Genomic DNA, 12,944 nt, shown 5'->3' on the forward strand with positions numbered 1-12,944 from the left:
TAAAATGTAGGAAAAATGAACAAGATACAGTCTCAAATGTTTCATACAAGTTCTGACCTCTGACTGGTTTAATAACTTCATTCTGGTATTATAGTCTTAATTCAGCCTCGCTGATGTTTTTTCAGCTGACCTCCTGAAGCACAGTCACACACTGCACAGTATAAATGGACTGAACAAAGCTCCAGCGTGGCAGGGACGAGCACAGAGACTCAAAGCCAGCACTTGCCTGATTAAAAGGAGCCAGCCATGTTGTTCCCCTGGTTCTGCAAGGACACGAGCAGGTCGTCGATCTTCTCCATGTTCTGGTTGGTGGCCATGGCGGGGGGCAGCGGGGGGGTCTCGGGGAGCTGCTGGGGCAGCAGGGCGGGCTGGGCCTCGCCCTGGGGCTGCCCGGGCTGCCCCATGGCCATCAGCTCCTCGGGCAGCGCCGCGGGGCCGGGGGGCAGCAGCTGCCCGCAGTCTGGGGACAGAGCGACGTGTCAGAGCGCCACAGCAAAGCACACAGCCCACCACCAGCTGTGCAGCCCCCTGAGAGCTGCTACAGCCTGCGTAAGCAGCACCTGCACCTGTCACTGCTGGGGCTCACAGGCACCTCTGCACACAAAGGCTCCACATCCCACAGAACTGTGGGTCCAGAGAGGAGACAGGGAAAAGTGTAGGTTTGTACCTACACTAGGTACTAGTGTACTAGCTGGGTACTAGGTACTAGCTAAGTACACTTTAATAGACACTTTTCTGGACTCTACAGCTTCTAAAATCTTTGCTTTCCCTTAGTAAGGTGAAGAGAGGCAATGTATGTATTGTGGAAACCAAAAACAGCAAGAGAAATGCTCTCTTAAGAAAGCACAATAATTTCTAGATTAGATATTAGGGAGAGACTCTTCCCTGTGAGGGTAGGCAGGCCCTGGCACAGAGTGCTCAGAGCAGCTGTGGCTGCCCCTGGATCCCTGGCAGTGTCCCAGGCCAGGCTGGACAGGGCTTGGAGCAGCCTGGGACAGTGGAAGGTGTCCCTGCCACTGGATGGGCCTTAAGGTCCCTTCCCACCCAAACCATTCCCTGCTCCTATGGTAGCTCTCTACACTGTGAGCTCAGCATCAGCCACTGGTCACTTACTGTTCTGGATGCCAAACAGGAATATTCCTGATGTCTGCTGGGACGAGGCAGGGGAATTCTGCAGCTGGTTGATGGCACCTCCTGCCGTGTTGTGGAACAGAGGAGGCTGCTGCTGGGGAGGAGAAGCAGTTCCTGGCATTCCTGCCATGCTGTTCTGGGAGGAGTACATGGGGGACTGCTGCAGCTCCGGCTGGCTCATGCTGTTCTGGACAGACAGGGCAGACATGGAAGCTGAGGAGATGAAGAGGGTGACTTGCTGCTCTTGAGAACTTGGGGACCCTTGGACCAGCTGAATCTGGGGTGAGTTATGGAAGATGGTTGGCTGCTGTGCTTCAGCCTGGCTGGAGCCAGGATTCTGGAGAGGAGACACTGTGGTCTGACTCTGGAATTGCATGGGCTGCTGCTCCTGATTCATCGAGGCCATGTTGGACTGGGGATGAAAAATGGACTGGCCTTGTTGCTCCTGATTGGTAACTGGGTTTTGATTTGGATTGAAAATCATGTTCTGCTTTTGGGAGGCCATGGTACTCATTGCATTTTGATTGCTGAACATCATGCTCTGCTGCTGCTGCTGCTGCTCCTGAGATGGAGGGCTGCTCTGGATAGCAACAATCGAATGCTGAGGCTGGAAGATGGCTCCTTGTTGGTTCTGGGGGATGGAGCTGGACTGGATGGAGCCCAATGACACTTGGGACTGAAACAAACCCTGCTGAGCAGGCTGAGTCTGGGGCTGCTCCTGGGGAAGCATGGAGCTCTGGATATGAGAGATCTGTGTCTGCTGCTGGAAAGAAGTCTGCTGTTCAGTGTTTGTTGCTGTCTGAAGAGGAGAAATGGGATTTGGGCTTGTAAAGAATGACATCTGCTCTTCCTGAGTGGCAGGGTTGCTCATGGAACTCTGGGAAAGGAACATGTTGGCAGACTGCTGGTCTTGAGGCACCGAGGAGCTCTGCAAGACACCCATGGCATTCTGTGAGTGGAACATCGGGGGCTGAAGTTGGTCAGAGGAATTAGTGTTGGTCTGGTTGTGAACAATGGAATTTGAGCTATGAAAAAGGGATCCTTGTGTTTCCTGGGATATATTCTGAGTGTCACCAATAGGGTTCTGAGAGTGGAAAAGCTGAGCCTGTGAGTGTGGAGACTGTTGGATGAAGCTTCCTGACTGAATAGACATCATTTCTCCACCCTGCTGGAACAGACCCCCGCCCTGCTGCTGAGTCCCGCCGGCCTGGACACTCATCATGGTCTTGGTGGATGAGAAGAGATTAACCTGGGACTGACTTTCCCCACTGTGCTGCATCTGAACCATGGTCTGAAACACCGAGTTCTGCATCTGTTTGCTCTGGCCCGAGGCCTCCTCTCCCTCTGCGGAGCTGGAGGGCTGGAACATGGCAGGGCCGTTGCTGGACACCGGCTGCTGCGCGGGGGCGGCCGCCTCGCCGCCGTTCACCCCCGGGGAGGAGGAGAACAGCTCACACTGCATCTGCATGTCCTCGCTGCTGGACAGCCCCCCCATCATGTGAGACGCCTGCTGGTACACCGGGGACTGCTGCAGGGCCCCGCTCCCCGCCGTGCTGGAGGAGAACAGATCCGACTGCAGCTGCGGGGCCGCCTGGCACATGTTCTGCTGCATCCCCATCACCATGGCCGACGTCTCCATGGCCTGCTGCTGCTGCTGCTGCTGCTGCTGCTGCTGGTTGGACAGGGCACCCTCAGGCTGGGAGTGAACGTTCTCAGCTCGCCCAGGCAAAAGGTTCTCCGCCCTGGAATGGACAGCTGTGTCTGAGGAGGGAAACATCCCGGGATTGACACTGCTCTGGATCTGGCTGACCTGCTGAAAGATATCTGCATTCAGCTGATCCTGGACATCCTCGCTGCTGTCTGAGCCCGAGAACAGAACAGAGGATAACTGCTGCTGAGCTTCCAGAACCTGCTGCACCAAGTCAACGTTCCTGCTGCTGCCCGTGGCCGTGTTGGTGGGGAAGTTGCCAGCCTGCAGCTGCTGGATGGTGTTCTGGAGCTGGCTCACGCCGCTGGCCGACGAGAAGATGCTGGAGGAAATCTGCTGCTGCAGGGCCTGGGCTGGCTCTGAGAGCGTGGGCTGCTGCTGCTGTGAGGCCTCAGCCAGCTGTGACAGAGTCACCACGGTGCCGTCTGACTGCAGCACCTCCCGGGGCTGGGAATCCCTGGGCTGGAACTGTGCAGCCTGCTGCAGCAGGGCATCGCTGTTCTGCAGCTGGCCCGGGGTGGACACTGCAGAGAAGCTGCCAGGCTGGGAAATGTCCTGTGTTTGGATGGTGCTCAGGGTCTCGGGGTTGTACACCTTGGGCTGGATTTGCTGCTGGTTTTCACTCTCGGAGGGTAAATGGGAAGCAGAAGTTGATATGCCAGACATGCTGTTTTCCAATGTTTGCTGAGTTGGTCCAACCACATTTGAAGCCTGAAAAGAGTTAAGACATTCAGTAATTTATAAACTTACTGGTGTTATGTGAATATGATTTCCCAAAATCCCCGTGTCCAGGGAAGATCAGAGGGAGATGTGGAACCCAGACACACCCAAAACAGCATGCACCTGATTTGGAGTGGAACTGCTACTTCAAGGACACACAGCACAATTTAATGAAATCAATACTAAGAACTGATTAGAAGAACATTCTTAGAGTAATTTACGTGGTCTGTGTCACAGGACAAAAATCCCCATCACAGGGTCACTAACCCATCAATCTGTCTGGGTGCAGGAACTGGGTGAGTTATTGAAGGAAATTGTCTGTGCTGCTCATGTTATGGGATTGTGTTTTGCCCAGACTGATCCTGACACTTTCCCTGTCCATCACTCTTCTCCAATAGTAAAGCATGGACCAGGGAGCAGATGTAACTCTGAGTCTGGAAGCTGCTGTGCTCAGCCCCCACCAAACTCACCTGGAACACAGGGGGAGAGCATTTTTGTGCACTTACTTCCATTGGAGCCACATCTTCATTCTTGATCATACTGCTTGGCATGAGTGGAGTTATCAAGGCACTAGGAAGAATGTTCACCTTCTCCAGGTTACAGCCTGTGGCCTTCACTGCTGCAGCCACAAACAAAATGAGAACAAGAGGGGTAAAATCTATCTTTCCATAATTCCCTTTAAGTAAATTACAGAATTACTCTTCCAAGTAAAGCAACAGATCTCCACACCCTAAGCAAATTTAAATCTTAAAGAGTAACGTGACAGCAAAATTTCTGCTCGTGTGTAGAGAATGAGCAAGGACAGAACAGACCAAGCACATACAGCAAACAAAATTCTCTGACCTCTGGTTCAGAGTCAGCCTGGAGCAGAACAGGTACAGGAATGAAGCACTGAAGAGAAGCTGACACAGAAACCCTCATGAGAATGTAAATTCTGATTTATTGCATAAATTAACTGAGGATATGAAGGAACAGCAACAGCACATTGCATTCTGAGAAGCAGTAGCTGTTCTCCTGGAGCAGTTGGGATCTTCCCTCATTTAAGTTCCACACTAAATTAGATGGATGTCAGGCTTACTCTGTATATTAGTTTATATATTTGCATAAATTAACACCACATAGTTTGTAATTCTTTGTATTAACTGCAATCCTAGGCTTCTTTTTTATTTTTCACTTGCAAACATACTAAATAAAGATTAAACTGCAGAGCTCAATGCATGAAAAATGAAAGAGTATTATTTTTTGCAACTTTTTTGTTCTACATTAGCTTGTACTAAAATATACTGATAGGAATGCTGTTGTGAAGTCAAAGCTTCAGAGTCAGAAAACAAACCTCTCTGTAAGAATAGGGCCAGATTTTATAAGCACAGACTTATCACAGGATGTCTGATTCATTTCACCAAATCTGGGTAGGAATTCATAGTTAAATTATTAAGAACACTGATAAGAATCATTTTAGTACCTTTTATAGCCTCTTCAAAAGAACAATGTTGGGCTGGGCTGGAGATTTCCTTCTTCACATTAACATTCAGAGTCCCAGCTGCCGAGACAAAACACATTGAGAACTTCCTTACGTTAAATCAGCAAACAAGCCAAAAAAACACAAAGCAAAGCAAAACAATTCCTTATAGCTTAAAGAAATTCAGGTTCTTTGAAACCCACACAAACCTTTGCACTGTCTATTGTGATACAGATAAATAAATAAACTAAAATACATGAAGTGGGCAAATTGCAGCTTTCCTCAGGATAAAGCCTGGTGGGATTTCTTGGTTTATTTGGTGCATTGTATGGGATATGTTGATTCTTTTATCCTGCTCAGCTTCATTTTGATCCTTAAACTAGAAATGGATGCTGCTATATAAGAAGAGTTGGAATTTGAGGTATTTGGCACATAAATGAAAAAAGCAAAGCCTCTAGATTTTATTATGAACAGAGCAACATCTGCCAGCAAGAGGGGTTTGGAAAGATATTACTGAACACTGCTGCTGCATGGACTGCAGGCTGTGGAGTGACAAGTGCTGAGGTGACACAGCCACCCCTCCCTCCCCAGAGCACCCACACACCTGGCTCTGGAGTGTAGGTGAAGGGCTGCACGTCGTGAGACCTGCCAGCGTTGGTCACCACGTAAATTCCCACAGAGACAGCTGAGGTGATTTGCTGGTCGTGATATGGTGGCACCTTCACAATAAGGTGATTCTGCAAGGCAAGAAATATCACATTTTATTACTACTGATCTTAATTCTACCTATTTACATCCAGAGAGAGAAACAGGCTGATAAAGCACCATAAAACCCCAAGGCACTGGGGGCAATGCACACATGGGACACTGCCCTCAGAGGTGGCACCAGGATGGCACTTTCCTGACATTTGCAGCCAGAGGGTCATTAAAGACACTTATTTGTGGCAAAAAGAATAAATATTCTGTAAAACATTTCCAATTGGAACAAAAATCCAGCCAGTTATAAAGATTATGCTGTACACACAATCTCCTTCCATGGAAAACTGCTGGGAAAACTGAATTAGGCCTTTTAATTCCATTGCATGTAAGGGCAATGACCTGCTCACCAAACCCACTGTGGGATCCAAGCTCTCAGTTAGGAACTGATCAATTGTACTGGTTTAAAGCCAAAATTATATTCTACCTGACTCACAACAGACCTTATGTGAAGAAAATTAGTATTATTTCTAGAAATGCACAGAAAGAGGGAAAGGCTCAACTAATTTTTCTTTGGAAACAGTCAGTGCACTTTTAGATTAAAAACTTAATGATGATGATAATAATAATAGTAATAATAATAATAGTAGTAGTAATAGAGAAGTACCTGATGAAATAATTCCATGTCAATTTCAGCTTCTGCCTTCCAAGAATTCTCATCTAAATGAAAATTAAAAAGCCTAGGTTACTGCACATCCTGTAGAGCAATTTATTTTACTGCCTTTGACTCTGCTCCTCAGTTTGCTCTCCACGACTGAGCTGTGCCCAGCAGTGAATCCCTGACCCCAGGCTCTGCTCAGCACCCCCAGCCAGCTCTGCTTTCACACTAACCGGAAACATTCTCTTGGAAAATCACTTTTGTTCCCTTTAGGAAGTTCTTGCCAATCAGAAAAACTTCCTCTTCACCCTTCACTGAACAGCTGTGGAGACTTTTCTTTAGTATCTCTGGGACTCCTGCTGGCTGAGCTGCAAGGGAAAAAAAACAGAGTCTGGAATCAAGAAAATATCAACATTCAAACCAAACCTCTTCTACTTACAGGGTTATGAAGGAAAAACTAAAACACTTGATCTTCTTTCTTTATCATGTATTTCATTACAAACTCTTCAGAATATAACCATTTCTATTATTTCCTCACCAAATGTAATGAGCTCACAGAAATCACACTTAGCTCAACAATCCACTAATAATATTTTTTAAATCTTCCAGTCAAAACTCCCAGTGTTGGAGCTAAAGCTCAACAAGTGCTCAGAAGAGAAGGAAATGGTTCTGTAATTCCCTGGTGTAGAGTGATTTCCAGAGGCATCAGCCCTTAGACACACTTCAAGCCTATCTGCAAATCCAGCTTCTGGGTCATAAAATTTTATTTTTTTGTGAAGCTTATTTTGTTCTGCTCTGCAAAAGAGCAGGAGTAATTCTCCTATTACCTGGAGGGCTTTGCACAATTTTTTTTATGTGACACAGTTTTCTGTCTGGGGCAAGAACTAACCCAGGGCTTGGAGCAACCTGGTGTCCCCTGGTCCCTGGCAGGGGGTGGAATGGAATGAGCTTCAAGGTCCCTTCCAAATCCCTGCAAGGCTCACATCTCTGGAGCTGGAAATTTAAGCAATTTGAATCAAATAAATAAGCCAAGAGGATGTGGTTTTGCAGACACACATCCCTATATACCCCTGTGCCAGAGGTCCAGATGATGATTTATATCATTCTTATCATAAACTGTCATTGCTGCAAACCATTCCTATTCTTCTTACATCTGAAACCAAATAGGACCATATGTGCTAAATGTAAATGAGCACTGCAGACAATTTAAACAGAGATACATTTTAAAATTATGTGCTTTGACACATTTAATATAAAATAATTCCAGTTTCTAGCAAAGGCTCCTCAACCACCTTTTCTCACTGCAGCTCCCCAGGGCACACACCCAGACTCGTGCTTCTGCACTTGCCTGGCCCACTTTGAGTGTTTAATAACAATATTCTCTGGGCTTACTACACAGCAGAACATACATCCTGTACCACTCCAAATTATTTAATGACCTTTCAGAAAGGATTTTTCTACAACTCTGGCTGCGGGTTCCCAGGCAACCGTTACGCAAGGACTGAATATGCTCAAGGCACATGAAAAGAGTAACTGGATTTAGGTTTGCTAACAAGTTAACAAAGCCTATTTAAAACACAGCCCTTAAATAAAGAGCCTGCAGCTCCTTAATGCCTTTTCTATGGTTTCAGGAGCATTATAAAACACAAGGTAAAAAGGCTCTGATGAGTGCAAATGCAAACCTTGTTGGGAAGGTACATTACACATCTGTAGTAAGGTTCATGAAGCAAAGCAACCCAGGGTAAGGTGCTCGAGGAGATGATTTGTATTCAATAAACATCACATTTCATGCCATTTTCATCAGCCAGGACCCATGTGCCAGCACTATTTTCTTGGCCAAGCTCTACTGCAAGTGCCTGTAGCTTTGGCCTAAGTTAAGACAAAAGCACAGAGTCCTGGAAGGAGCCTCAGGAATTCCCCTTTCAACCTTCACACCATGATCAGCTTTACCCACATATTCCCCAAAGACACAAGCCTGACCAGAGTATTTTGTTTCTGTGATCTGAGACTTCCAGCAGTGGAGACACTGTAAAATTCCTGGACAATCTCTTAGCAACTTACACAATTAAGAATATTTTCTTAGCAAGTGACCAAACCTCAGCCTGCCAAAAACCAAGCCAATTCACTCTTTGCATCAAATACAGCTTTTTTTTTAGCTCAACAGCTTATTTTAAAATCAGTCTCTAAATGTTTCATCTCAGACTCTCAGCTTCTACTCACAATAGCAAGTTTTGGACTGTTAAAGAAAACATCAGGTTACTCCCAATCCCTTTTCTTCTATGGGTGAAATAATTTTATCTTTAACCAGAAAGTTACAAACAAAGATACATGAATGGCTTTGTGATTTTACAGAAGATGTTTTTATCTTAAATCTGAAAATTAATATCAGATACTCCATTACTGCAAGACACCATGGTCTACTGACTGGAATGGAGCTGCAAAGATAACTGTACTTCTAAAAAATAACCCCAAAAGAATCCTTTCTATCCCACAGAAAGAGCACAGTGCGAGTGCCCAGGAGCTTCTCTAATCTCTCCATGCGTGGACAAAGCTCTCCATCCCATTCATCAGGATAAGGGGTGGAACAAGAGGAGCTTTAAGGTCCCTTCCAACCCAAAGCATTCTATGATTCCACAATCCCCTTTTCCCTGTTGGTCAGTGGAACCTCCCCAGCCAAGCCAGCCATCTGTGCTTGTGCTAAACAGAGCAGTTTAATAAAGAGCTATAAAAAGTTTTGTTCTTGCACTGAACCAGAACAGATTCAGCCTCTGGCCCATGCCAGGACCACAGCTGAGAGAGCCAGGCTTGCTGACCTACTGCAAGTCCTGTCTAGCACTGAAAGCTGAGGCATCCATGTGACAATACAGAAAAGACTGCAAGTTGTATCGGAGTCATTTTTCAAAGCAATCACGACAAAAATGGTTAAATTTTAGGAGGCAAAAATTCATTTAACTGAAGATCAGGAAATGTGCAACTATTTTTCAATACTGGATGACAATTTTAACTAATATCCCCTCCCACAAAAAAGAAAAAAAAAATCAATCCATTTGCTTTTAACTGCAGCAATTCTGAAATTATCACAGATTAACATAGGGTTGGTTTTTTAACCCCCACAAGTTATTCCCACAGAATCACAGCATCATTTATGCTGGACAAGACCTTTGAGACCATGCAGCCCAAGCTGTGGCCAATCCCCACCTTGTCCCAGCCCAGAGCACTGAGTGCCACCTCCAGGGCTGGGCACTGCAGAGCTCCCTGGGCAGCCCTGTCCACGCTGGGATCCCACTGAAGCCCAGCCCCTGCACTCTCAGCTCTTTGGCTGGACACTCACTGCACAGAATTGGGGAGGAAGGCGTCTGCAGGGTCAGGGTGGAGCCGTCCTTGCGCGTGATGTTGACGCGAAAGACGAGCCGAGCGCGGGTGCTCTTCTTCTTGGAGCCGGCAATTCCTATCCTGGCTTCCACATCAGCATTCCTCAGCTTCAGGATTCCCACACAATCAACCCTAACAACACAGAACAGAGCAGAAGCTCATAGTTTAGTAAGTTCAGCGTCTTTAACAATCTCTCAAGTAGTTGCATAAGCCAAAGTCAAAAGCCTTGAGGTAATTACGGAAATGTTATTAGATTTCTTTTTATTTACATGAAATCTATGACCTTTTTCAAGTTTTCATTCAACCCTGCCTAATTTGGATGATGAATCATGGCAGAAAGGCATATGAAAGCATGAATAAAACAGAAAGTGCAATATAATTCTGGTAAGCATTCAATTTAGAATCACAGCTCTTCATTCTTCCATCCCCAGGGCGAGATCTGTGTTTGTAGGATTATTGCTTCAAAATGTTCTGCATTCACTCAAAGAAAGCAGGAGTAGAAGAAAACTTACTGTAGTCATATTATTTATGTTCAGTGGGACTTGGAAGTGACAGATAAGTCCTCCCATAAGTGTGGTCCTAGGGGAGATGTACAGGGCCAGGTGAGTGATGCAGTGCTGGCTTTAGACAGGCTCCATGCAAAATGATTTAAAGCAAAAAACAGCCAAAAAAACCCTAAGAACAGTAGAAGCAAACACAGCCTGATGTGTTAAAAAGAAGAATATTGCATTTTACCCAGGATTTGGGGTTCTGTGTCCCAAAGCAAAGGGACAACCTGGTGTCTCCTTTGAGAACACTGAAATACCAGCAAGAGCGGAGGAGCCGAGCGTGCCGAGACTTAACTACAACCCACTGGAGAAAGGAAATCGCTTCCCAAACCCAGGCTGATCAATGAGAACGCTGCTGGGAAGAGCTACTCACGCCAGGGTCATGTTGTTGCTCGGGTCCAGCCCCACCTCGATGACGGTGGTGCCCTCGATGTCCACCTCCTTGCAGGGCGTGGTGTTCCTGCCCGTCACCCTGCACGCCTGGTAGAAGCCGTGCGGCTTCACGCGCCCCGAGTCGTTGCCCACGAACACCTGCAGCACCACGGGCTCGTTGTGGCCTTCCAGCTGCAGCACACCAGGGTAATTAACACAGGAATGGCTGATTTAGTTCTTGTTATAATATCTGGTTTTTAACCCAGCCTGAAGTCTGTCTGCCTTCAGACAGAATTACCCCAACTGTGACTCTTACATCTCTTATAACCTCCTGCTCTCACCCCAGCTGGGACCATTCCCTTGCGTCTTCCCAGGATTCTCCTTCCCCCCCAGCATCTACATCCAGCCAGCCAAGAAAGAGAACATTTCCTGGGGCTGATTCCAGAGGTGAAGAGGTTTTGCTGGTCAATATGTGTACAGCCAGTGGCATTCCAGGACCCCACCTTCATGCCAGATGCATTTTGAAATCCTTGTGAAATCAGATTAGAGCTGTCCAATACTTGCAAAACCCCTGAAGGAGTCAAAATAGGATGAAAGGGAAGCAGAGGGAGAAACGGGATGACTGAATGGTCCAACCATCCAAGCACATAAATCCAGCTTTCCTTCAGACACCAAAATAAAAATTAAAAATGGTAACCTGACACCTCCTATTTAAAAGGTAATAATGTCAGGATTCACTGAAACACTTCATAAATAAGAGCAGGTCATACATTTTAACATCCTCCTGCAATCACGTGTGCTACACATAATTATCCCATAATATGTCAGTGAAAAATACATTCATTTTTGTAACATCAATGCCCTGGCATGAAATGGTTGGTGTCCTCTTAAAGCTTTTTTTTTATTAGTGGGATTCCACTGGTGCCACAGACTAAAAATACTCTGAGGTAAAAGAAGTCCTGAAGTAAACACTGACACTGCATTACAAAAGAAATACTCCTTCCTAAGAAATAGTTAAGAAAAATACTCCAAGTGAAAAGAAACATCAGATTGTTGCCAAATTCCCAGGCCAGAGGTGGAAATTCCTTGCCAGAGCATTCTAGGAGATAAAATGAGTGTTTTAGTGTTTCCACTGAGACACATTTGTAGCTCAAGGATTTCTGGGTGACAGTGCTGTCTTTTGCCCCAAGCCTGGAAGCCCAGGCAACACCTGCAGAAAGAAGCTCCAGTTTTAGTAGTGAGGAGATGCAAACGAGAGCAGAATCCTCTGGAGAATCTCTGGGGGATTGTTTCCCCTACACACTTAAAAAATGTAGTCCTGAAGTTTGTACTAAGTTTGAATAAAGGGAAAATATAAATAAACCAGCAAATACTGGTAAGATCATTGTGTGCTCATGGCCAAGAGGAGCAAACAGCAAAAGTGACTGTCAAAGATGAACAAAGCCCCAAGATCTCTGTAGATGGCCCAGTCCAGGGTGTCCCCCTTGTTCCTAAGTTGTTTTTTTTTTTTCCACTAGCTCAGATTTCCTGAAGATTCCTGACTCATTTGTCTGTCCAGCCCTGGCAGAGTTTTATCTGCAGGGTACGAACTCCTCTGCCTACTGGTAAAGCAAACTGGAACTTCCAGGAATTCAGTAACATGAGAGTCTTCCAAAGAGAATTTTCACTGATGGGTGCTAAAGGGTAACTGGGAAAGGAGTTAAAAGGAAATTCAGACAAACAAAGGCCTATTAAGAAAAGCCACATAAATGAGCACTAAATCCCCATAGCAACAGGCTGATATGAATGGATTCCTTTCTTATGAAACTTTACTGGAGTTCTGCATTACTCAGGAAGACTGAGTGAAGGGCTGCTGCTGTTCCTAACACTGCTGAGCAGGACTTTGAAGATAAGACTACTTCTGTATTCTGTCAGCAGCAGTCAGCACAAATTTTAAGGGCTGTATCACAAACAAATATCTCCTTGAGGACCTGGTAAGTTAGTCTGAGTTGAGAACTGCTTTGCTGCTTTCTCAAAGTGACATAACTAAGAAAAAATATGAAATGAAATGTCTTTCATCCTCCTTATCTTTGTGATAACAAACCTAGCTGTCTACTCACTCAACCTGCTGGCCACACTCCTCCCAGTATGCCCAGTATACCATCTGCCATAGTGCCAGTGCAATGCTGGCCTGGACTCAGCTTTCTGGTGACTCTCATAATCACTTGTGGGACGATATTTGGCATCAGTTCTTCTGTTTGTCACCCTAACTCAACTCCAGCCTTGCTCCTGGTAAGCCTC

At 46.0% G+C, this 12,944-nt stretch overlaps 1 protein-coding gene across 5 annotated transcripts in view; it reads right to left on the reverse strand.

Annotated features, from left to right (window-relative positions):
- The window catches only part of NFAT5 (nuclear factor of activated T cells 5), a 54,420-nt gene that overhangs the window by 6,998 nt on the left and 34,478 nt on the right, over window positions 1-12,944 (reverse strand). For 4 of the 5 annotated variants that reach the window (XM_056501009.1, XM_056501011.1, XM_056501012.1 and 1 more), the window contains 9 exons: window positions 10,666-10,856; window positions 9,704-9,876; window positions 6,606-6,740; window positions 6,382-6,434; window positions 5,623-5,755; window positions 5,022-5,099; window positions 4,066-4,178; window positions 1,114-3,550; window positions 227-460 (listed from right to left, as the gene is read on the reverse strand). In XM_056501009.1, coding sequence (XP_056356984.1) covers window positions 231-460; window positions 1,114-3,550; window positions 4,066-4,178; window positions 5,022-5,099; window positions 5,623-5,755; window positions 6,382-6,434; window positions 6,606-6,740; window positions 9,704-9,876; window positions 10,666-10,856 — 3,543 coding nt within the window. In that variant the 3' untranslated portion in view covers window positions 227-230. The remainder of the gene's footprint in view (window positions 1-226; window positions 461-1,113; window positions 3,551-4,065; window positions 4,179-5,021; window positions 5,100-5,622; window positions 5,756-6,381; window positions 6,435-6,605; window positions 6,741-9,703; window positions 9,877-10,665; window positions 10,857-12,944) is intronic. The other variant, XM_056501010.1, reaches the window with a different exon arrangement.

This window comes from Oenanthe melanoleuca, chromosome 11 (assembly GCF_029582105.1).
Source record: "Oenanthe melanoleuca isolate GR-GAL-2019-014 chromosome 11, OMel1.0, whole genome shotgun sequence".
In the NCBI taxonomy this organism is placed as follows: domain Eukaryota; kingdom Metazoa; phylum Chordata; class Aves; order Passeriformes; family Muscicapidae; genus Oenanthe; species Oenanthe melanoleuca.